This window comes from Saccopteryx leptura, chromosome 2, assembly GCF_036850995.1.
Source record: "Saccopteryx leptura isolate mSacLep1 chromosome 2, mSacLep1_pri_phased_curated, whole genome shotgun sequence".
NCBI classification, from domain to species: domain Eukaryota; kingdom Metazoa; phylum Chordata; class Mammalia; order Chiroptera; family Emballonuridae; genus Saccopteryx; species Saccopteryx leptura.
The window spans coordinates 158658737-158683053 of record NC_089504.1 but is presented as its reverse complement, the minus strand read 5'-3'; the positions used below and the strand labels follow the sequence as shown (position 1 = coordinate 158683053).

At 41.7% G+C, this 24317-nt stretch overlaps 1 protein-coding gene across 2 annotated transcripts in view; it reads right to left on the bottom strand.

Moving 5' to 3' along the window:
- Window positions 1-11760: 11760 nt before the first annotated feature.
- Window positions 11761-24317, bottom strand: part of MPHOSPH8 (M-phase phosphoprotein 8) — a 54460-nt gene continuing 41903 nt past the window's right edge. For both annotated transcript variants that reach the window (XM_066369135.1, XM_066369136.1), the window contains 7 exons: window positions 23016-23156; window positions 22344-22430; window positions 19689-19843; window positions 17170-17324; window positions 15013-15140; window positions 13216-13299; window positions 11761-12877 (listed from right to left, as the gene is read on the bottom strand). In XM_066369135.1, coding sequence (XP_066225232.1) covers window positions 12836-12877; window positions 13216-13299; window positions 15013-15140; window positions 17170-17324; window positions 19689-19843; window positions 22344-22430; window positions 23016-23156 — 792 coding nt within the window. In that variant the 3' untranslated portion in view covers window positions 11761-12835. The remainder of the gene's footprint in view (window positions 12878-13215; window positions 13300-15012; window positions 15141-17169; window positions 17325-19688; window positions 19844-22343; window positions 22431-23015; window positions 23157-24317) is intronic.

The window sequence follows — 24317 nt, the reverse complement described above, 5'->3', positions numbered from 1 at the left end:
TTAAATAACTGCCAGGGATTCTCTGAAGTGGCAGTAATTCACTTGACATTGAACTTTTAAAGAAAATAGTGAAGGCTGTACAGGTAAGTTTTTAATCATCTGTTATCTTGAACTAGAAAAGTAATTTAGTTCAACTTGTTTTTAAAGCTTAACCCTGATTTTGCAGTGATCAGCGGTTTTTTTTGGTTTTTTATTTGTTGTTTGTTTTTTATCTTTTGGGGGCCTGAGAAATCTTAGGTCATCACAGAGAACAATTTCTTTTTAAAAATTTTTAAATTGAAATGGCTCTATAAGAATTTGCGGACAAAATTAAGTTTGAAAATGTTTAGTATTTCACTCCTAAGCCTTTGTTTACATCACAATTGCCTTGCAAATATAGCACATATAGGTCTGAACCCTTGAAGCTGAGTTAATACCAACTTATCTTAAAAATTAATTGAATATATTTGATAAGGTCTTCAATTTGTATGGTTTATTAGATTTCAATTGAGTCTTTCTTGAACTTGACATTTATTTGATAACCACAGTAAATGTTACTTAGGACCTTTGGTAAAAAAAGATTATTGTGTGTATGTATGTGTATCAGTAAATTATTTTCCTGAAAAATCTAGTTGCCATCAGTAAATCTGAAAAAAATTCAATATGTATTGTGACTAGAAAAAAAGTTACAATCTTTTTTTCCCCAGGGTTGTCTATATTTAAATGTTAATATTTATAAACAATGATTCTTACCTACTTACTTGAACTGGACCTTATTTTATGCACCTTTTTCTTAACTTAGAGTTGCTATATGAATTATAACTTTTTTCTGAGTTATTAATTTAAAAAGTAAAATCCTGACTTTTATAAATTTGGACTTGCCTGTCACTCAAAATTTGTGAGTTCTGTTTGATTGGAAAGTGTCAGTTTTCATACATTTCAGATCTTATGAGGCCCTTTCCAGTCAGTGCACCCTCCATCAGAGGTAACCACTACTTAGTCTGACCACTATGGTCAGTGTTGCCTGTGTGTGAATTTCTCTTTTGCCTCTAGTTTCTTTCACTCCACATGTCTGAGACTCATTTGTGTGGTTGCCTACGTCAGCAGCCGTTTTTTTTTACAGAGACAGAGAGTCAGAGAGAGGGACAGACAGACAGGAATGGAGAGAGAGATGAGAAGCATCAATCATTAGTTTTTCGTTGCGACACCTTAGCTGTTCATCAACTGCTCCCCCATGTGTGCCTTGACTGTGGTGCTACACGAGTGACCCCTTGCTCAAGCCAGCGACCTTGGGTCCAAGCCGGTGAGCTTTTTGCTCAATCCAGATGAGCCCACGCTCAAGCTGGCGACCTCGGGGTCTTGACCCTGGGTCCTTCGCATCCCAGTCCGATGCTCCATCCACTGCGCCACCGCCTGGTCAGGCAGCAGCCGTTTCTCTGTAGTTGCTACCTCGTGTAACGCTGAAGTGAACATGCTGTGTTTCCTCTGTCCAGTCTTATTGAAACACCCTCGGGGTAGCTTCCACTTTGGAGTTATGAGTAAAGCTGCTTTGAATACTTTTGCACAAGTCATTTACACATTTCATTTTTCTTGGAAAAAATCTGGGGGTGGAATTATGAATTATAGGGTATATGTGTATTTCTTAGAAACTGTCAAATAATTTTCCAAAATGTCCTGCTTTATACTCCCAGGAGCAGTGTGTGGTTACTGCTGCTCTGCATTCTTGTCTATTCTCAGTATTGTCTGTCAGTCATGCCCGTTTTAGCCCTAATAGTGAGTGTGTAGAGGTATGACATTGTGGTTTTAGTGGACATTTCTCTAGTAACTTCTCACGTGAGTAGCTTTTCATATGCTTTTTGGCTATTCAGATAACCTTTTTTTGTGTGAAGTACGTTTGCCTTTTCCTGCTCACCATACCTTAATTGCTATTTATAGTTAGGTTGTGTTGTTTCATTGCTATCTGATGTAAAATACTAACTATCTATAACCTATGATGTAAAAAGAAGTAGTGTAGCTTTATTAGAATTCTGAAAATCTAGATGATGTTGGGAATCCAGAATTATATTATAGACTTGCTTTTTGCAGAATCTGAGCTAAAAGATGGAAGTTATTCATTATATAACTCATACTTGGAGCACTTTGGTTGTTCATTGACTGCTTCTCATACGTGACTTGACCAGGGGGCTTCAGCTGAGCCAGCGACCCCTTGCTCAAGCCGACGACCTTGGGCTCAAGCCAGCGATTTGGGGTCATGTCTGTGATCCCACGCTCAAGCCAGTGCCTTGCTGAAACTGGTGAGCCTGTGCTCAAACCAGTGACCTCGGGATTTCAAACCTTGATCCTCAGCATCCCAGGTTGACGCTCTATTTGCTTTGCCACCGCCTGGTTAGTTGCAAATTTTCAATGATTGATGAAAAATATGTAGAAAATTTTTTTAAATTTTCAATTAAATATTCATTAAAATTATATTGTTACATCATTTGTTCACCAGTTGAAATTGTACTACATCCAAAAGCAGGGTAAACTTAGTGTGCTATCGAGTGTTTTATAGATTTGCTTTCTTCTTGGGAATCCTTAATCTTAATGATATTATTCTCTTAATCACTCACTATTTCCATATTCTGTATCCTGATATTTTTTGCTGCCTAAAGAGAATCTATAGTTAACGTTGGAAGAAGATTCCTTCAGTAGCGATTATCCTGCATATTTTGCCTGTTGTAAATTGACTGTAATGATAGCATTTTGTTTATTTGTCATTGCTTTAATATGTGTCTTTGTTATGAAGGCAAAGGATCAAATTCAGGTGTAAAGACTGTTCTGTAGATCTCTCTGATGGTCATGTTTGATAATGTGGAGCCCCAGCCCAGGGCTGAGCACACAGATAACAGTGTGCTTCCTTCATGGCTCTCTACAATGGGTGTCTGCTTCAAATTAAGCCTGCCTTTTTGGTAGACTTCCTGCAAGGTGTTCAGAGAGACTGACAGGCAGACAGAGACAGACAGGAAGGGAGAGAGGAGAAGCATCAATTCTTTGTTGCAGCACCTTAGTTCATTGATTGCTTTCTCATACAATCCTTTATCAGGGAGCTCTAGCCAAGCCGGTGTCCTTGGGCTTCAAGCCAGCAACCCCACACTTAAACTGGTGAGCCTGTGCTTGAGCCAGCAACCTTGGGGATTTGAACCTGGGTCCTATGCCGCCCGAGCCGACGCTCTGTCCACTGCTCTACCACCTGGTCGGGTGCAAGGTGTTTTTCAACATGAGCCCTTATTTTTTTTTTTTTTAGATTTTTATTTATTCATTTTAGAGAGGAGAGAGAGAGAAGGGGGGAGGAGCAGGAAACATCAACTCCCATATGTGCCCTGACCAGACAAGCCCAGGGTTTTGAATTGGCAACCTCAGCATTCCAGGTCAACTCTTTATCCACTGCATCATCACAGGTCAGGCAATGAGCCCTTATTAAAGTCCTGCTTTGTGGGCTTTTACAATTCATATGTTGTAATTTAAACAACTTTGTAGAGCACTGTTCACCCTCTATGTTTGTTCAAGTACAATATGTGTTACCTATATTTCAAACATTCCTTTCTTAAAATGTGTTCCTATTGTTTACATAATTTATATTACATAATATGAACTATATGTAATATATGAATGATAGTAGACTCTTGTTTTCAGTAGAAAAGGTTACCTTCTTTAACATAAAGATGGGAAAATACTAGATGCATTGTTAATATTAAGGATCAGCCTTTGTATTTTTATTGTTTAATTCTTTTTTTTTTTTTTTCCTTTTTCTGAAGCTGGAAACAGGGAGAGACAGTCAGACAGACTCCCGCATGCGCCCGACCGGAATCCACCCGGCACGCCCACCAGGGGGCGATGCTCTGCCCATCCTGGGCGTCGCCATGTTGCGACCAGAGCCACTCTAGCGCCTGAGGCAGAGGCCACAGAGCCATCCCCAGCTCCCGGGCCATCTTTGCTCCAATGGAGCCTTGGCTGCGGGAGGGGAAAAGAGAGACAGAGAGGAAAGCGCAACGGAGGGGTGGAGAAGCAAATGGGCGCTACTCCTGTGTGCCCTGGCCGGGAATCGAACCTGGGTCCTCCGCACGCTAGGCCGACGCTCTACCGCTGAGCCAACCGGCCAGGGCTATTGTTTAATTCTTTATGAAAAGGTCTCAGCAAAGTAATATATGTGGCTGTTTATATTTCTGACTATATGGAAAATTTTAGGGTGTAGTTAGAGGTGCCCCTTTTCATTCCTAACAAGTCAAGTGTTTTGGCATGGGAGAGTACAATCCAACATTAACTTGCACATGGTTCTTACTGACCCGGTTTTATTCTAAAATTATTTAAAAACAGACTTTTGTCCAAAGTAGTGTCATATAGTATTGTTACAGTTCTAAGATTTCAATTAAATGAGATATTTTAATGCAGTTATTGGTTGATTTTTTTTTTTATATGTGACTTTTACTTAGATGTAGAACAGCTATTTCTTAGGATTAGAAATATTGAAGTACTTGTATCTTTGTTTATGAACTTTCTCAGATATTAAAATCCCAACTGGCCTGACCTGTGGTGGCGCAGTGGATAAAGTGTCGACCTGGAAATGCTGAGGTTGCCAGTTCGAAACCCTGGGCTTGCCTGGTCAAGGCACATATGGGAGTCGATGCTTCCTGCTCCTCCCCCCTTCTCTCTCTCTCTCTTCTTTCTAAAATGAATAAAAAAAAAAAAAGAAAAAATCCCAACTGGCAGTGTCACTGAATGGTGTACGTGTTCAGGAATGCCCATGATCTTTCATTCCTGTCAGTTATTGCTGCAGTGTACAGTAAACCTGGTGACAGAACGTGTGATTAGTTGGCTTTGAAGATTAAGTTCAAGTATTTAGATAATCCCCCCTTTCAAAGTTTATATATTGGCAACTAGAATCTGGCTAAATTCTAGAGATTACCTCCTTAGGATTCAGTATATTTAATGCTGTATAAAATGCATATTCACTTTTGTGAAAAGTTAAGACAATTAAAACTTTAGTAGTCCTGGGGTCATTAAGAGTTAAGTAATCCAGTTCAGTTTGGTTGATGGTTCCATTTATTCTTGTCAGCCTTAATTTGACCAAAGCCAATATATATAGAAGTAATAAATTTATAAAACCAACTTAAAAATACTAATGACTTTAGGAACAGATGCCTAACAGTATCTATTGCAACAGAATGCTAGCTGCAGGTGGAAATATGTAAATGATTTTTTGTTAATACGTGCCTTATTTGTAAAAACATTTAAGGTTTTATAACTGGGTCCATGGGTCCTTTTGGATCATCAAGGTATATTAATCTATGAATCCCCTTAAATTACAAACAATTTTATATACTTATTTTTGCATGTATTTTGCAGGGAAAGTTATACTTTGTCTAATCATCAGGTGTATTTGAGACCCAAATGGGCTTTGAGAACAATACTAATCTAGGTATTCCAGTATTTTTGGGTCATGTACCCCAACAGTTAAAAGAAAATGGAAAATGAACACAAATCCCTGTGGTTCGTTTTTGTGTATGTGTTTGTGACAGAGACAGAAAGAGGAACAGATAGGGACAGACAGACAGGAAGGGAAAGAGATCATCAATTCTTTGTTGTGGCTCCTTAGTTGTTCATTAATTGCTCCCCCATATGTGCCTTTGTTGGGGGGCTACAGCAGAGTGAATGATCCCTTGCTCAAGCCAGTGACCTTGGGCTCAAGCCAGTGACCCATACTCAAGCTGGCGACCTCAGGGTTTCGAACCTGGGTCCTCCGTGCCCTAGTCTGACGCTCTATCCGCTGCACCACCTCCTGGTCAGGCTCTATGCTTTTTGGTGTTTTTTTTTTAGTGAAAGACAGAAACAGGAAGAGAGAGATGAGAAGCATTAACTTATAGTTGCAGCACGTTAGTTGTTCATTGTTTCTCATATGTGCCTTGACCAGGGGCTCCAGCCAAGCCAGTGACCCCTTGCTCAAGCCAACAACCTTGGGTTTCAAGCCAGCGACTGTGGGAGTATGTTGATGATCCTATGCTCAAAGAGGTGACCTCAGGGCTTCGAACCTGCGTCCTCAGCATCACAGGTGATGCTCTATCCACTGTGCTGCCACCTGGTCAGGCATACCTGTGTATTTCAAAATGATAATTTTTTACTACTATATTAATATTTCAGGTACGTTATAAGACACATTTTGTAAGGATAACAAAGCTATGCCCCAGTGAAAAATCTTGGATGCACACTCTTAGATCACTGTTCAAGATATTAATAGGCCGGCCTAGCGTGAGGAGGACCCGGGTTCGATTCCCGGCCAGGGCACACGGGAGAAGCGCCCATTTGCTTCTCCACCCCTCCGCCGCGCTTTCCTCTCTGTCTCTCTCTTCCCCTCCCGCAGCCAAGGCTCCATTGGAGCAAAGATGGCCCGGGCGCTGGGGATGGCTCCTTGGCCTCTGCCCCAGGCGCTAGAGTGGCTCTGGTCGCAATATGGTGACGCCCAGGATGGGCAGAGCATCGCCCCCTGGTGGGCAGAGCGTCGCCCCTGGTGGGCGTGCCGGGTGGATCCCGGTCGGGCGCATGCGGGAGTCTGTCTGACTGTCTCTCCCTGTTTCCAGCTTCAGAAAAAAAAAAAAAAAAAAGGAAAAAAAAATATTAATAGGCTACACAGCAGTGCTCTGCCACAGTATAACTGGGATAAAATTTTGTAGATACAGTAGGAATCAGGATTCTGTACAGGATTTTGGGATATAAGGTTCTAAGCTTTCAAGAGGAGCTAACTAAGGAAATAAATAAGGATTTAGCAGAATAAGAGTCAATATTTTAACACCAGTAGCAGACTTGAAGATTTAGTGTTTAGGATTTAAGTGTTTAAATGTCAAAACATAAAAGCTAGCTGAATTTTAAGTTCATTGATGTTCTTGGAAGAAATGAAGTTTTACTGAACAGAAATAATCAAATGTGGTAAAGACTTTAAATATTAGCATCTTAATGAAAACTGATTACTGTTAAGACCTTTAAGAAATGAGTTAACATTCTTGTCTTTTAATTGATTACTGAAACTGGTTTATAAAAGGCTAAATCTGATTTTATGGTATCCTAGGAGGATGAAAGAACACATGGATGAAGCTAAAATCTGACTTCGAAAATGAGTCAAGTTGAGAGATGAGATGAGGACATGGAGTACTGTTTCCTTTCAGGTCGGTGTCTATTGTAATGGCTTCTCTTCCTTTCATTATTTTAGTCATTTTTTCCTAGTGCTGTTGACTTAGTGAACATTCCCTTTTCTCTGAGCAAGGCTGGTGGTTATTTTTAGCTCCAAATTGCCCTTGCCTTTCCTTACTGGTAGTAATGTATCTTGATTTGTTTTTAGGTAAAACTGGACTGAGACTAGAAATAGCATATTAAATTAATGTCTTGTTTACTAAAGAAAAAAAATTCCCTCTTGGTGTTCAGTGATCCAAAGATTCAATTTTTAGTCTTATGGTCCTTTGTAGAGACTGTAATCTTAAAATAGTATATCATAAAGTGATCATTGCAAGGGGAATAGTAGGTCCATTTTTTCCTTGCTGCTTCCCAGCCTTTGTATAGGGTAACAAGTTTTCTAGTATTTTAAGTTAGACACAATTTTATGGTAACATTTATGTTCTGTGATCTTTTTATTTTTATTTATTTTTTTACAGAGACAGAGAATGAGTCAGAGAGAGGGATCGACAGGGACAGACAGGAACAGAGAGATGAGAAGCATCAATCATTAGTTTTTCCTTGCGTGTTGCGACACCTTAGTTGTTCATTGATTGCTTTCTCATATGTGCCTTGACCGCGGGCCTTCAGCAGACCCAGTAACCGCTTGCTGAAGTCAGCGACTTGGGTTCAAACTGGTGGGCTTTTTTTTGCTCAAACCAGATGAGCCTGCGCTCAAGCTAGCGACCTCAGGGTCTCGAATCTGGGTCCTCTGCATCCCAGTCCAACGCTCTATCCACTGCGCCACTGCCTGGTCAGGCTATGTTCTGTGATCTTTTTGACAGAATTCATATGATGCTACACTGATAGATCCAGAAAGCATTACATATATGCCTCATTTTGTGATGGTGGATTCTTAGGACCAGGTGTGTAAGTATTACTGGAGCTTCTCCGAAGTGCAGAATCTCAACACACAGCTGACCAAGGAGTCAAGACTCCATTTCAACAAGACCTAGGACAGTAGTGTGCACACTGAGGGCCACTGACATATGCATATCTTACCTTTGACAAGTTTCACCTTTTTAAAGTATATCTCAAGCAGCCCCAAAACGTGACAGCTGTTTTTGCGTACTGTTTCCCAGCTCTAGAAACTGATGGTTGGGCTAGTCTCTAGGGTCATTATCACCTGGGAACTTCTTAAAAATGCACGTTTTCAGGTCCACCTTTGATCTGCTAAACAAACTCTTGGAGTGGGATTTTTTTAAAGCCCTGCACGTAAATCTGGTTTCTGCTAGAGAACCACTGACCTATGGGTGAAGAAAATAATCTAGTGTACATAGGCCGAGACATTGACTTCATCCTTGAGGCCTCCTTTGAAACAGTGGTTCTCACTCTTGGAGGTGCAGCAGTCCCTAGCAGGACTTTAGAAGGGCCAACATGTGACTTTTGGCCTGAGAATTCTCCTTTGTATGAAGGTGAGGCAGCAGGCCAGGGCGGTAGCTCTCGTGTGGGAACCAGTGCTCTTCCCTGTAGAACATATTTACCTCTTCGAGTACTTCATCTCTATACGCTCACAAGATGCTACAAGGAATGAATTACATCATATGGTTCAAATACACTAATTCTGTTCTTGAATATTTTGGGGTCTGCTGCTCATTAATTCTTAACTCAGCAAATTATTTTCTATATAACAAAATGCTTGTAACGACACAGGTGGAAATGCCAGAAAACGAATACTTCATTTGTAAGTTTATTACTCCATGTAAGCAATGTACAGATGTATGAGCAATAACAGACTTTTAAGAAATCAGGCCTCATAAATTATCATGTTTAAAATGATATCTGGAATATTGCAAATTTTACATTTTCATTCATTGTTTTATTTTTAAGATGTGTACCTCCTACTTGGGTAGTCTTGTTGGTTAATATTGGAAAATACTATGGTAGCAGCTCACAAATACAGAATAACTGACCAACCTTCCCCCAGCTCCTGTAAATGGGAGCAATTAGAGGGATTTTTACCACCCCATATAGCCTGCAAAAGTTTGGGTCAGTCCCCAAGATAAAGAACCACACAATACACTTATCCTAGTTATGAGAATAAGCATATTTTTACTAAAGTATATATCTTGGCCCAAGGAAAGTAACTAAGGAGTGAATGAGTAGGGTAAAGATAGTAGGTTGTAGAGCAGTGGAAATTGTATTCTTACAAGGTAAAGTGATGCCAGATGGAAGGTTTGGAATCCAACTGGGGTCCTCTGGGAGCTTGGTGATTGACTATCTCCCAGTTTTGTTTTAATTAATTGTGAATTCTCATTGTCATTACAGTTTCCAAATTATTTAGTAGGGCTCCTGTGTACAGGGAGGGAGAATCCAGGCCGAGAGATCCTGAACTGGGCTGGAAAGTAGTCTTCTCTACAGGTCAGCACGGGTGGAGGAAGCAGGGTGGATTTCTATCATCTGTCCTCTGAACCGAGCAAGTTCTCATTTCCTAAGTCACTTCTGGCTCTTCTGGCGTATACACAGTAGACAAAAGTAGGTTTGCTTTTGCAAGTATGTTAAACACAGTTTATTCTTGTATTAGTGGTTGTGTTGTTTTCCATGCAAACATCTGTAAGCCCCCCCCCCCCCCATCCTCCTTCCCTGCTCTTTGCTAACCAGCCTCCTTCCACTTTTCTGTTTCTCCCAGTTTTTACTCAGAGTAGACTTTTGTGGTAAAAGCTTTATGAGGCCCTTTCACTGATAAGATTTTGCCCGCACTACTAAGTTCTCCTGTGACTTTTAAAGTTTACAATGTAATGCTGAGTAGAATTTTAAAAGAAATACCTGAGTTTCAAATGGCAACCTCTTGATACTGCATTGAATATATTCTACAAATCTAAGAATTCAGATAGGAATGACTTAAAAAGATACTGTATGAAATTGAAGTTTCATAAACCAAACCTGCATCTAATTGTTGCTCATCATTTACTGTGTGTTAATAGGCACTTTTCTTAGGTACTTGGTATTGCAGGTAAAAGAATGTGTGATGTGATGTCAGTAGCCATACTCAGAGCAGAGCAGATCTGAATAGTGTAGTTGGGAAGTTAAATTAACTGAATAATCTGGGTAGGAGGCCTTAGGTCATTATATAATATCATGGAAGGGAGTAATGCCTAAGATAAAATTGAAACAAGAAGCTGTGTACTTACTGCTTTTCAGGGAGTCTAGCCAAAGAGTAATGCATCCCATTTGTGATGACCTGCTTAGTCATAAGCTTGCCCATTGCCAAGATGACAAGCTCAGGTATGTGTTCTGTGTGATAAACATTGTATACCCCTTTTGGTAAGGTGCTGCTTAGTATCACTTTGTTTTCCAGGGAAATCACTGTCCACATTTTTTACATACAAGAAAACAACTTTCAGCATATCCCACCCACTCAGGTAAGTGCTTCTTGCCTGCTCTCAGAGGTGGATTTAATGGCAGGTGCATGCCCTGGGCCCCGACTTCTGAAGAACCCTGCAAAACCCCAACTTTACACTTTTTTCTAATAACACCAAGTTTGGCTTTATATGTGCAATTTTAACATTAATAGTACATAATAGTTTTACTTATTTAAAAATATGGTTAACATGCATTTTTATTCTTCCTTTTTTTTAAGGGGCCCAATATTTTCTTCTACCCCCAAGGCCTCAAGTGACCTTAATTTGCCTCTGCCTGCCATCAAGAAGCTATAGTTCCACACAAAGCAGCTATTAACTTAGTGACTCTATATATATTCCTAGCAGACACACTGTTCATAGAATTTACTAGCACATCTGGCACAAGGTGGGTAGAAGCTGGCATGGACAAGGTAGTAATCTCTAACTTTCATGTTCTTTGACCCTGGGGCAGTCGAAATAACTCACCCTTTGCCCCCTCTGACTTTTCACAGCTCTCTTATTCCTAAACTCCTGAAGGAACACTGTTCAGTTTGCTAGTTGCTTTCTACCTGGGATAGCCATGCTTCCTGAGAGAATATACTCATTTAACATGTTCTTGTAACGTTGTTACGAAACCCATTTCTCTTTGTATTTTTCTGAAGTGAGAGGAAGAGAGACATAGATCCCACATGTGTCCAGACCGGGATCTACCCCACAAGCCCACTGGGGGTGTTGCTCTATTGCAAGTGGAGCCATTCTAGTGCCTGAGGCGGAGGCCATGAAGCTAATCTCAGCGCCTAGGCCAACTTTGCTCCAATGGAGCCTTGGCTGCGGGAGGGGAAAAGAGAGACAGAGAGGAAGGAGAGGGGGAGGGGTGGAGAAACAGATGGGTGTTTCTCCTGTGTGCCTTGGCCTGGAATCAAACCCAGACTTCCACACACCGATGCTCTACCGCTGAGCCAACCGGCCAGGGCCAAAACCCATTTCTCTTATGTGTACTGAACCAAGATATTCCGTCTCCTGCAATGTTCCTTGTTACTAACTCAAATTTCCTAGCCTTTTTCTGGAAAGCTATGAAATTAGATAAATACTAGTACACAACTCTATAGCTAAAGAAATTCAACTCTAGCCATTATTTACCTAAAAAACTACACTATTGGTATCCATCATGTTTAGAGATACAAAGAAAACAGAAAGACCAATGTTGTGCTTTATTGAGAAAACTTTAGGAAAAGACATTTTCGTACGTAAGGTAAAAATTGCTCTCTGAATTTTAAACACAATGTATAGAGTCTAATATGTGATCTGAAAATTTTTCATCAAAATTATAACTCAATTAAAAACTAATCAGGATCAAAATTTATACATTTACAAAACCTAGACTGCAAAAGCTGAACCCATGTAAAATCTGCAGGAACAGCAGTCCCACAAATGGCAGCTGGCCTCACCAGTGTTCAGTACTCACATGAATTTCCCTCTTGGCCTCACAGTGCCCTGGTCAAGGTTAACAATCTCCAACGTGGGATGTGTGGCAATTGTATATTAGAGATAGATGAGACATCTTCCCTCAAACTTCAAAGGCAGTAAATTCACTTTATTTACTGCTTGGGTAACACAGAAATTCAATTTTTTTTTTTAACTGAGAGGAGGGGAGGCCAAGAGCCAGACTCCCATTTGTGTCCCAACCTGGATCCACGCAGCAAGCATCCTACAGGGTGATGCTCTGCCCATCTGGGGCCACTGCTCCATTGCTTGGCAACCCAGCACCTTAGGTAAGGCCATGGAGTCATCCTCAGCGCCTGGGGCCAACTTGCTCAAAGCTGTTTGTTTGAGCTATGGCTGCAGGAAAGGAGGGAGGGAGAGAGAGAGAGAGAAGGGGGAAAGGGTAAAGCAGATGGGTGCTTCTACTGTGTGCCCTGACTGAGAATCAAACCTGGGATTTCCACACACTTTGCTGACACTCTACAGCTCAGTCACTGGCCAGGGCACAAGTTTTCTTAAGTAATCCTCATATGTCCCACATTGTGGAAAACCGAAATAAGCAGTTTGGACACAACACCAACTTCAGAACACTGGCAAAAATACTTACATTTCTGTATTTTATACTATATTAGAACACCATTTCCCATCTTAGACTGTTACAGGTGACAGGCCTTATAAACTACATGAGGTTTACAGGTGACACTTTAAATCTGTTAGTTGTACCAGAATTCCAAACTGCTGTTACAGAGTATTTAGAAATGAGTCTAAAAGCCAGTCCATTCCAATTCTTTGTCTGGTCATTGTAGCTGTACTCTATATGCACCTATGAGCAACTTCACCTATAGGGAGAAAAACATGCAAATGGATCAGCACAGAGATAGTTCCCCTTTCATAGGAGAGGGGAGAAACACGCCCAATATTTGTTCCTCTTAATTTGTGATATTCTCAAACTGGTTATCAGTTTAGGTGGTTAGATAATCACTATTTTAATAAAAAACCCAAATGTTTATAATTTGAATTTTAGTTATTATATTTCATACTTGTACCACCAGCTTCATTTTATATGAAGAGAGGTTAGTGACTAGCACAGAACACAACTCACACTGGTAGATACACAACATGATGTAGTCACCTACAAAAAAAATTCAAGTAGAAACACTGAGGAAAGGGTTCTTACTTTAGCAGAGGGTGCTTCCGTCAACCTTATGAAGAGTTTATTGAGGCCTGCAACAGGGCTGAATGAGTAAACAAAATGACTATCCTAGAGAAAGAAACCAAAAAAGTCAGTATTTTTCGCAATATCTGCATCTAGAAATAGGTAGGCCATGTCTAAGAGTATAAAGAACCATATCTGAAGAGGCCAGAAATATTGAAGACTATAAATTTTGTATTTGAATTCATGAGGCAGTAAGCTATGATTTTTTTTTAAACTTGTATTGAAAAGATACAAATGACAAAACTCAAAACAATATACAGATAAGTCTTTAGGGTTAGAATGTATTCAGTCACAGACAGCATGAATATTAAAAGTTTTTCATAACTACTTAATTTTGCTTAATGCAGCCTAAGAAAAGTTCTAAATGCAGCCAAAGAACCATGCATGAAAGCTCTTGAAGAGCATTTTTTTCTATTAAAGAATATAGGCCCTGGCATGTTGACTCAGCGGGAGAGCATTGGCCCGGTGTGTGGAAGTGCCAGGTTTGATTCCCGGCCAGGGCACACAGGAGAAGCACCCATCTGCTTTTCCACCCTTCCCCCTCTCCTTTCTCTCTCTCTCTCTCTCTCTCTTTCCCTCTTGCAGCCAAGGCTCCGATGGAAAAAAGTTGTCCCAGGCACTGAGGATGGCTTCATGGCCTTTGCCTCAGGGACTAAAATGGCTCCAGCCAAGACAGAGTAACACACCAGATGGGCAGAGCACCACCCTCTGGTGGGCGTGCCAGGTGGATCCCGGTTGGGTGTATGTGGGAGTCTGTCCCCCCCTCCCCCCACGCCTCCAGCCTCTCACTTCGGTAAAATACAAAAAAACCAAAAACAAACAAACAACAAAAAAAAAATACACACACACACACACACACACAGCCACTACATATATTATTATATTTTTATTTTAAAATGTAATAAAAATCAAAATTATAGAATAATGATTTTTATAGAATAATAATACCTAAAATAAGCATTAAAATTAAGCATCAATACAACCAATGTCCTATATCAGTTGTATTTGGGTATTTGAAGCAATAGCAGGTATACTTTTCCTCCTTTTTAAAATTTTCTTTAGGTGAACGTTTATAATTATAATGGTGGGAAAAGGCATAAAAATAAAATTGGTATGTTTCTTTTTTTATTTGGGGTTTTTTGTTTGTTTTTTGTATTTTCTGAAGCTGGAAATGGGGAGGCAGTCAGACAGACTCCCACATGCGCCTGACCAGGATCCACTCGGCACGCCCACCAGGGGGCGATGCTCTGCCCATCTGGGGCATCGCTCTGTTGCAACCAGAGCCACTCTAGCACCTGAGGCAGAAGCCATGGAGCCATCCTCAGCGCCCGGGCCATCTTTGCTCCAATGGAGCCTCGGCTGCAGGAGGGGAAGAGAGAGACAGAGAGGAAGGAGAGGGGGAGGGGTGGAGAAGCAGATGGGTGCCTCTCCTGTGTGCCCTGGCCGGGAATCGAACCCGGGACTTCTGCACACCAGGCCTACGCTCCACCACTGAGCCAACCGGCCAGGGCCTGGTATGTTTCTTGTACCAGAAAAATTTACATTCTCAATGTTATTTTTAAGACATTATAATAAACATAATTTAAGACTCAGATATCAAACATTTAACAAGATTTTTGAAAAATTTCCAATTACGGGTTATCGATTCATTTCCAACAGGTTTACAGAATTATAATTAACATTTTATTAAAACATAGCAATTTAAAAGTCATCTTTTGAAAAATGTACTTTTCAGTAAGGAACTACATAAAATCTTACCAGAAAAACAGGAAGTTGAAATTTATCATTTAAAATGACAGCTTGTACACTACATGGTCCACAGAGGCGGGCAATAACATCTTTACCCAAAAAGTTTGCATGGAAGATGAACAGCAGGATGCCAGAGCCTGAGAAACGGAGACGCAAACACAGTGTTTAACCGAATTCCTAAGCTTCCACCTTCCACAGCCTCAAGAGTAGAGTGGTGAGGGGGCAGGGGATCCCTCTAATTTCCAAACTTGGTGTTATCTACCATTTTCCAAATCACAACCCTTTTTATTTTTTGTCCAGGTAGTTCCTACTAATATGATAGCTCATGGAACAGACTTTTTAAAATGTGCTTTTCCACATTAAAATCATTTTAGTTTTTTGCCCTGGGCGGTTTGCTCAGTGGTAGAGCATCAGCTAGGCATGTGGAAGTTCCCGGTTCAATTCCCAGTCAGGGCACACAGGAGAAGTGCCCATCTGCTTCTCCACCCCTCCCCCTCTCCTTTCTCTCTGTCTCTCTCTTCCCTTCCTGCAGCAAAGGCTCCACTGGAGAAAAATTTGGCCTGGGTGCTGAGGACAGCTCCATGGCCTCCACCTCAGGCACCTTCTAGAACGGCTCCGGTTGCAAAGGAGCAACACCCCAAATGGGCAGAGCATCGCCTCCTGGTGGGCATGCCAGGTGGATCCCAGTCAGGCACATGCAAGTATCTGTCTCTCTGTCTCCTTCCTGCTTCTCACTTTGGGGGAGGGGGGGGAAGGATTAAGAAAAAATAAAATTATTTTTAGTTTTTTTTAAAAAGTGGCTTTTGCTGAATGCACAGATCTCCATAGAGATCTTGACATTCTGGGGTTGTGTTTGGGTGGGGTTTGAGTGATTTCCATTTTCTTCCACATACAGTCAGTCCTTGGGTTATGAACCAGATCAGTTCTGTAGGTTTATTCTTAAATTGAATTTGTATGTAAATTGGGACAGATACATTTACCTATTAAATGCAACTTAGATGTTTGTTAACATAGTATTTTTACCTTTCTGTGCATTTAATAAATATTTTCAAACCTGCAGAACTTAATTCTTTTGTAACCCAAGGACTTTCTGTACAGTTTTGCCTTTTCAAAATTTTGTGACTAAGAGCAAAAAATACTTATTTTGGGGAAAAAAAAAAAGGTAGCATGAAATTTGAAGTTGTCACTTCAAATAATCTGTAAGATTCATTTTGAGGAAAAGCTTTTTTGCCTGACCAAGTGGTGGAGCAGTGAACAGAGCCCCAACCAGGGGCACTAAGGACCCATGCTCAAATCCCCAAGGTTGCTGGCTTGAAGCCCAATGTCGCTGGCTCAGCTGGACCCACTGGTCAAGGCACATATGAGAAGCAATCAATGAACAACTAAAGTACTACAACTATGAGTTGATGCTTACTTATCTCCCTTCCTTCCTTCCTGTCTGGCATGTGGGTCCTCCCTCACTAAAAAAATAGAAGAAAAACTCTTTTTTAGTGTAATAATACACCAACATAGCTATAGGAGTTTTGAGTTTAATGGGTAAACCAGACATTTTAATGTAAGATTAGACTTTCTAAAATACCACAAAGAACCATTTGCTTAATTCTGGTCTCAGGGTCAAAGGGCATACCTTGTCTCTGTTTTATCAAGCTATTTAAGGTTTGACAGTGATTTTGTTCTTAGGGTTTATAATGGAAACTGCTCGAATAATCAAAATCACAGATTACAATTAAATGCCAAGTTCACCAAACTAAGAAATTATGTACAGCTAGATCCCAGCTTCCTGCTTTCTGGGCCCTAGGAAGGCATGGCCATGCTGCCTTGCCTACAGAGGAGCTGCTAAGCAAAGGCCAGGAAGCAAAACTGAGATTTCTATCTCCTGCTGTTAAGCTGTATCAAAGCTCAGGCATCTATTTTTAATAAAAATTAATGTAATTATTGAGACCCAACTTCCCAAGTTCTAACACCATGCTCTGTGGACCCCTCAAAGTCACCTGGGATGGTAGGTATCAGCTTGTCCCTTTTTTTTCTGCCAGAGTAGCTGTTAATTATTTTATATAACTATTATACTGATAGAATTCTCTGAAGGACTCAAAGAAAGTGTTATATATAAAAATCAGTTAATAGTTATGGTGTCACATTTCAAACTGAGAAAAAACGGAAGGTTACCTTCTGGTATGTTCTGTGGAGGTTTGTAATTAAAATCCATTGAAAAATCTGGCCCCTCACAGAGACGGTGACATGCTATTGGAAAAACGGGTTCTAGAAGAGCAAGGCGTGCTTCAAAGTAATCCTTTATGGTTTCTTCTGCTACTCTTGAAAGTCTAATTAGAAAGCATGTAGGAAGAGTTGTTAATATTGTTGAATCCAGATCAACCTTAAAAACACGCAGTTCCCTTAGCCTGCTTCTGTGTGCTCAGCAGCTGAAGTGCTACTTGTCTGTCTGTCTGTCTGCTTCTGGGAATTTGGGTTTCAAGAGGGCAAGTCTTCCCACCTCCTGCTCTCCGTCTCTCTCGCAGTCTCAGTAGTGCTCAGCACATACCGTCTAATAATCAGTGATCAATTTGGAGAATTAGAAATGAGAATTCCATTCTGACAAATATTTAATTAAATAATAATTTGCCAGGTATGTGGCTAGAAAAAAAAGAATTCTATTAAAAAATAAATTCAAGAAGTGCTACACACAGTCTTGTTACAATGCTTAGTTTAGGAAGTTTAATTTAGAACCCCCCCCCCCATTTTTGTATATACCATCTATCTCAATTGTTTCTTCCTTGCCCTTTTACTTTCATACTAGGCAAGATCTGACTTTACATTAAAGGATATTTTGCCGTCTTTGTCCAGCTGTAGTCTAGTGGTAACTACCTTGCTTGGGTGAAGGCCCACTTAAATGGCTGTACTGTTAGCTTTCTACAGGCTAAACTCATTCAGTGTATTTCTTCTTTGCCAATTTGCTGTCTTTTAGTAGTGTCCTTATACTACCTTAATTTCATCATCCTTTTAGATGGATATGGATTGAACGCTGTACTTCAGCTCTCTGGAAACAGGAGAAGTCATAATCTTCCTGCAGGTGTGGGAAGTACATCGAAATGCCTCCGGTCAGAAGTCATAAAGGAATTGAACTTCATTTTGACTGCTGGTGTGTCAGTGACGGCCACAAAGGGCAGCCAATATTTTTAAACCAACCCATCTGGTTTTTCCCAGATATTCTGGTTTTGGGAGGTAAGTCCTGCATCCCAGGAATCCCTCCGTCTCATGCAGACCAGGAAGGCAGGTCAACCTATTTGTAGGCTATCTGGATATATTACCCATATGAACAAACTGAGAAGAGGTGGCTTCCCAGGATTCCCTGCAGCATAACACTGTCAGAGCCACACTGCTGGAAAAGTCATGTGTGTGACCTTTTGGTTGGGTGAGGCTTCCATGAAAGGCTGTTAAAGGGGGAATACTCACTAGGCAAACACCCCTTTATTTAGGCCTTTGCCTTTTTTGCTTGTCCAAAAGTGACCTTACTTTCCTTAAAATATAGATCTTACACCTATAATTGGAGCTTACATCTTGTAGACATGAAGATTCAAGTCATACTCTAAGAATAGTAGATGAGGAAGAGAGGCTATTCCTGTCCAAGGCTGCCTTCTCCTGTATTCCTTGTTACGGGAACAATAAACATCTTGTGGTAGTGACTGCTTGTGATGTTTTTGTTAGGTGTTGCCAAAATAAATGATTTAGAATTTGTGAAAGAACGCATCCAGGCAATGGAATGATAATTCGGCAATAAAAGAAAAGACATGGAGGAACTTTAAAACATATCAATAAGTGAAAGACAACCTGAAAAGGCTACATAGGCTACATATGGTGGGACTCCAGTTATTGTGTAGGACATTCTGAAAAAGGCAAAAACTATGGAAATAATAAATGAATCCCTGGTTTCCAGGGCTTAGTGGGAAGGGGGTGGGAGAGTAAAGCTATTCTGTGTGATACTATCAAGGTAGGCACATGTAAGTATACATTTATCAAAAACCCACAGAACACCAAAGTGAACCCTACCATAAACTAAAAACTTAAGAGGACAGTTGTCCCTGTAGGCTCATTAATTGTATCATCAGTCAGGAGGCTAAGCATGTGTGGGGGCGGGGCTCTATGGAATATCTGTAGACTTTCTGCTTAATGTCACTGTAAACCTGAAAGTGCTCTAAAACTTGTGTCCATTAAAAAAAAGAACAAGATGCCTGACCTGTGCTGATGCAGTGGATGAAGCAACAACCTGGAATGCTGAGGTCGCCAGTTCAAAACTACGGGCTTGCCTGGTCAAGGCACATACGAGAAGTAACTACTATGAGTTGATGCTTCCTATTCCTCACGTCCCTCTATCTCTCTCTCAAATCAGTAATTTTTTTAAATTTACAAACAAACAAAAGAAACAACTAGCGTTTAAATTTAAGAAAATGTTTGCAATCTAAATTAAAAGGGGTACTCCTAGATAGGACAATGACAAGTCTGAAAGTTTCTAAGACCTCAATAACTGCAGAAAAGTAATTCACATGCCACTTAAATTTGTGCTCTTTTGAGAACAGAAGCCCACCGAGACCTCTACTTAATCTCTTTCTGAACAGCTGTTACATATAGGCCATCCCAGTTTTGGTGTGTTTAGCCCAGTGACTTAATCATAGTAGTCACAGCATACTTACGTATCTAAATGATTTTTCAGCAAGTCGTACACCAACACGTTGTTACACTGCTTTGCAAAATGCATTGCGCTATTTTGGTGCTTCGACAAAATATTGCAGTCAGCTCCACATTCAATTACAAGTCTTACAATGTCTGAATTTCCTCTTTTACAGGCCTGCATCCAAAAGAAAGGGAGTAGTGATTACTTAACTGTAAAATAAGGTAACTACCAGTCAGTGTTTGCCCCTTTCTTCTCACATGAGCCAACCTGGGAGTTCTTTGTAAATAGAAGGTTTGAAAAAACCTGGAATTGGTTCTCCCCAAGTGTTAGAAATGGTTACATAAACAGGAAGGGGCCAGTGTTGAAAAATATGAGGTACATCAGTGAATTTTTTTTATTTTAATTTTTTAAAATTTTTTATTTATTCATTTTAGAGAGGAGAGGGAGAGACAGAGAGAGAAAGAGAGAGAGAGAGAGAGAGAGAGAGAGAGAGAGGAGAGACAGAGAGAGAGAAGGGGGGGAGGAGCTGGAAGCATCAACTCCTATATGTGCCTCGACCAGGTAAGCCCAGGGTTTTGAACTGGCGACCTCAGCATTTCCAGGTCGATGCTTTATCCACTGCGCCACCACAGGTTAGGCCATCAATGAATTCTTATGAGTGATTTCTTGGTAAACGACAAACTTCGAGAAAGATACTTCTATCCCATCCCAGAAGAAAGAGCTCTACTCTCCAACCATGTCCGTTTGTCTTATTAGCCAACAACTCAGCTGAGACACCCAGAGAAAGCCTGCCTGCCCCTCACTCTTAAAAGTTAGCCCTGGGAATCTAAAGCACTGCTTAGTATCACAAAATTTAAGAATTTTCCTAGGTACTGCTCCAAAGGAGAATAAGCGCAAATACAAGTGAATTTAGTGAATCAGTGCTAAGACCACTCTGGAACATTTATTATGAACCCACCTGGTGACTGCTCAGTAAAATAGTTTTAAATTCGTTCTTTGAATGCCATCTTTGCTCTAAACATAAGACAATACTACAAACACACTGGAATTCAAAAGTAGGGCTTCTGAACAAAATAAACATTTCCACAAGCCAAAAATGAAACAAGTACAAGCAGTGAGCCAGGTTTAAACCCTAAGTGTGGAAGAAGGCTGAGGCAGCAGGCAGACCAGGCCTTTAGAGCGACGGACTAGAAAACAAACACAGGCAGTCTACTGTTAGCCCAGCTGTGGCCATGCCCGCTTACTGACTGATGAAGAGCAGATGAAAACATTGCAGACAAATGCCAAGTCGGCTCAACAGCTCAAAAAGCTGCCTCTACAGAGGAGGCAGCAGCACCGACTCCACTCAGTGAAGTGAACCACTACTGGGTGTCAAGAACTGTTCTGGGCCCTGGCCGGCTGGCTCAGTGGTAAAGCGTCGGCCTGGTGTGCGGAAGTCCCGGGTTCGATTCCCAGCCAGGGCACACAGAAGTGCCCATCTGCTTCTCCACCCCTCCCCCTCTCCTTCCTCTCTGTCTCTCTCTTCCCCTCCCGCAGCCAAGGCTCCATTGGAGTAAAAGATGGCCTGGGCGCTGGGGATGGCTCCTTGGCCTCTGCCCCAGGCGCTAGAGTGGCTCTGGTTGTGACAGAGCGATGCCCCGGATGTGCAGAGCATCGCCCCCTGGTGGGCATGCCAGGTGGATCCCGGTCAGGCGAATGCGGGAGTCTGACTGTCTCCCCGTTTCCAGCTTCAGGAAAAAAAAAAAAAAAAAAAAAAGAACTGTTCTGTCCTAACAGCATTCTAGGCCAGGAATAGGCTAGGACATGCTGAATCTGCCCCCATTGATGCAAATGCAAAATACAAGAGTGCATGGAGGAGGTTTTAACAATCTTCCACTCAAAACTATCTGCCAACCACAATTCCTAACCCAAAGGAATCTGCAGCTAAAGAAATGAATTCACAGGCCCTGGCCGGTTGGCTCAGTGGTAGAGTGTCGGCCTGGCGTGCGGGAGTCCCGGGTTCGATTCCCGGCCAGGGCATACAGGAGAAGCGCCCATTTGCTTCTCCACCCCTCCCCCTCTCCTTCCTCTCTGTCTCTCTCTTCCCCTCCCGCAGCCAAGGCTCCACTGGAGCAAAGTTGGCCCGGGCGCTGAGGATGGCTCCATGTCCTCTGCCTCAGGCGCTAGAATGGCTCTGATTGCGGCAAAGCTACGCCCCAGATGGGTAGAGCATCGCCCCCTGGTGGGCATGCTGGGTGGATCCCGGTTGGGCAGATGGGGGAGTCTGTCTGACTGCCTCCCCATTTCAAACTTAAGAAAAATACCAAAAAAAAAAAAAAAAAAAAAAAAAAGAAAAGAAATGAATTCACTAAAAACTAGAGTGCTGCCTGCAGTGACATTCCGCGAGCTGTGGGCACACCCCACTCCTGTCACACTGATGCTGAAGGAAAGCCACAGGAGACCACCTGGACTGCACTTTGATGTGATTCTTAGCTCCATGCTCCCTTCACATCACTCCTCATACCAAATGTTAAGTGCTTCTCTGATGGCCTCCTCACACTCCTCTGTCACGTGCAAGCCCACAGTCTGATCTGGCCCCCATCACGTCCTTAGCCCCCAGCAGGGCCCAGCAGTTGGAGGCCCCAACATGCACATCTGGGAAAGGGAGGGGTGAGAGATCCTATGAGGCATTTACCTTCATTAAAGCTGTCTCACCACTGCTTTGCTGGACATTTACAAAAGCTCCTGCTTCCAAAAGAATAGCCACTGTAGTTAAGAAATTCTATTAAAGAAGAAATAAAAAAATTCAATTATCCAAATTCTTTGAAAGTAAGATATTTTTAGATGTTTTAAAACTTCTGCTTCAGGAAAAAGACCAATTCTACCCTACGCAGGTAGGTAAACAGTTTTCTGGTTATTTGTTCTGCAGGGTCCTGTGACAGCCAGAGATACTGGGGGTCAGTCCCCCACCCAAGCCCAGCCATGCACAGCCACACCGTTTTGCCAGCAATTTCAAAAGGTTAATCACTGCTTTCTACATAAGAACCTCTGCATAGCAATCCTTTAGAAAGATAACATATGGGAACATTTTAAGTAAGTTACTAACCAAAAGGAACATTTAGTTTAAATTAAAAAGACTTTTTAAAAGACCTAAGATTGAAATTGACTTTAGTACCTTCATCAGAGTTCCTTTTTCAATATAAATCACTTCCAACTAGATAATCATTTTGAAAATTCAACTGCAAAGTATTACTATTGATAAAAAACATCCATTTGTGACAAGTCCCAGATGAACTGAAATATAAAATGTTATGTTGACTGTACTGTATGTTGTGTCTCAGTCCCAGGGCTGTGCTGAGTGACCCACCTTCTCAGCTGCGTGGATAAGCGCGGTGGTCCCATTCCTCTGTCTGCCGTTCACTTTGGCCCCCTTTCTAAGGAGGAGCCTCAGCAGGTCGTCCTGCCCTCCGGCTGCAGCCAGCATCACCAGCGTCATTCCGCTGGAGTCCTTGATTGGTTTTATGTAAGAAAAAAATGTCAATGTTGAAGAACTAAGGTCTAGAGTTTTTCTTTTTTTTTTTAAATTATTTTTATTTATTTCTTCATTTTAGAGGGGGGGGGGAGCAGGAAGCTTCAACTCCCATATGTGCCTTGACCGGGCAAGCCCAGGGTATTGAACCGGCGACCTCAGCATTCCAGGTCAACGCTTTATCCACTGCGCCACCACAGGTCAGGCTCTTCTAGACTTTTTCAATGTAAAATATTTAAAATGCATTCATTTAAGCATCTACTTAGCTTTTCCACTAAAATATCCCAATAAATAATCAAAACTAATAACTTTTAGAACATTTTATATATAAATGATACCATAAAATGTTACGCCTTCCAAGTAATTAAGTTCTACACTCACATTAATACTTGTATGAATCCTGATACTATCTACATGGCAAAGGTACTTACTTATCTCAAATTTCAGGTGTAAAAATTTTCCTGTGGGCCCTGGCCGGTTGGCTCAGCGGTAGAGCGTCGGCCTGGCGTGCGGGGGACCCGGGTTCGATTCCCGGCCAGGGCACACAGGAGAAGCACCCATCTGCTTCTCCACTCCCCCCTCCTTCCTCTCTGTCTCTCTCTTCCCCTCCCACAGCCAAGGCTCCATTGGAGCAAAGATGGCCCGGGCGCTGGGGATGGCTCCTTGGCCTCTGCCCCAGGCACTAGAGTGGCTCTGGTCGCCGCAGAGCGTTGCCCCTGGTGGGCGTGCCAGGTGGATCCCGGTCGGGCGCATGCGGGAGTCTGTCTGACTGTCTCTCCCCGTTCCCAGCTTCAGGAAAAAAAAAAAAAAAATTCCTGTGTTCTAGGTAAAACTTACACATTGATTATATTCACTTAGTTGGTCCAAAGATGTAAGACCTGAAATGACTGCTAGCAACCTGAGCCCACTGTACTGAGGACTCCCTGACATGCCCGCTGCCTGGGGGTGATAGCAGTGGTAACTGCTACAGAGTGAGTCTGACTGCTCTAAAGATAAAGATTTGTAAGTAGAAAACAGAATGCTGGTATGACTAAATTGAGTTGAAAACCTGCTTTGAATAAGATAGAATTGCCCTGGCCAAATAGATCGGTTGATTAAAACATCATCCTGAAGTACAGAGGTTGCTGGTTCGATCCCCGG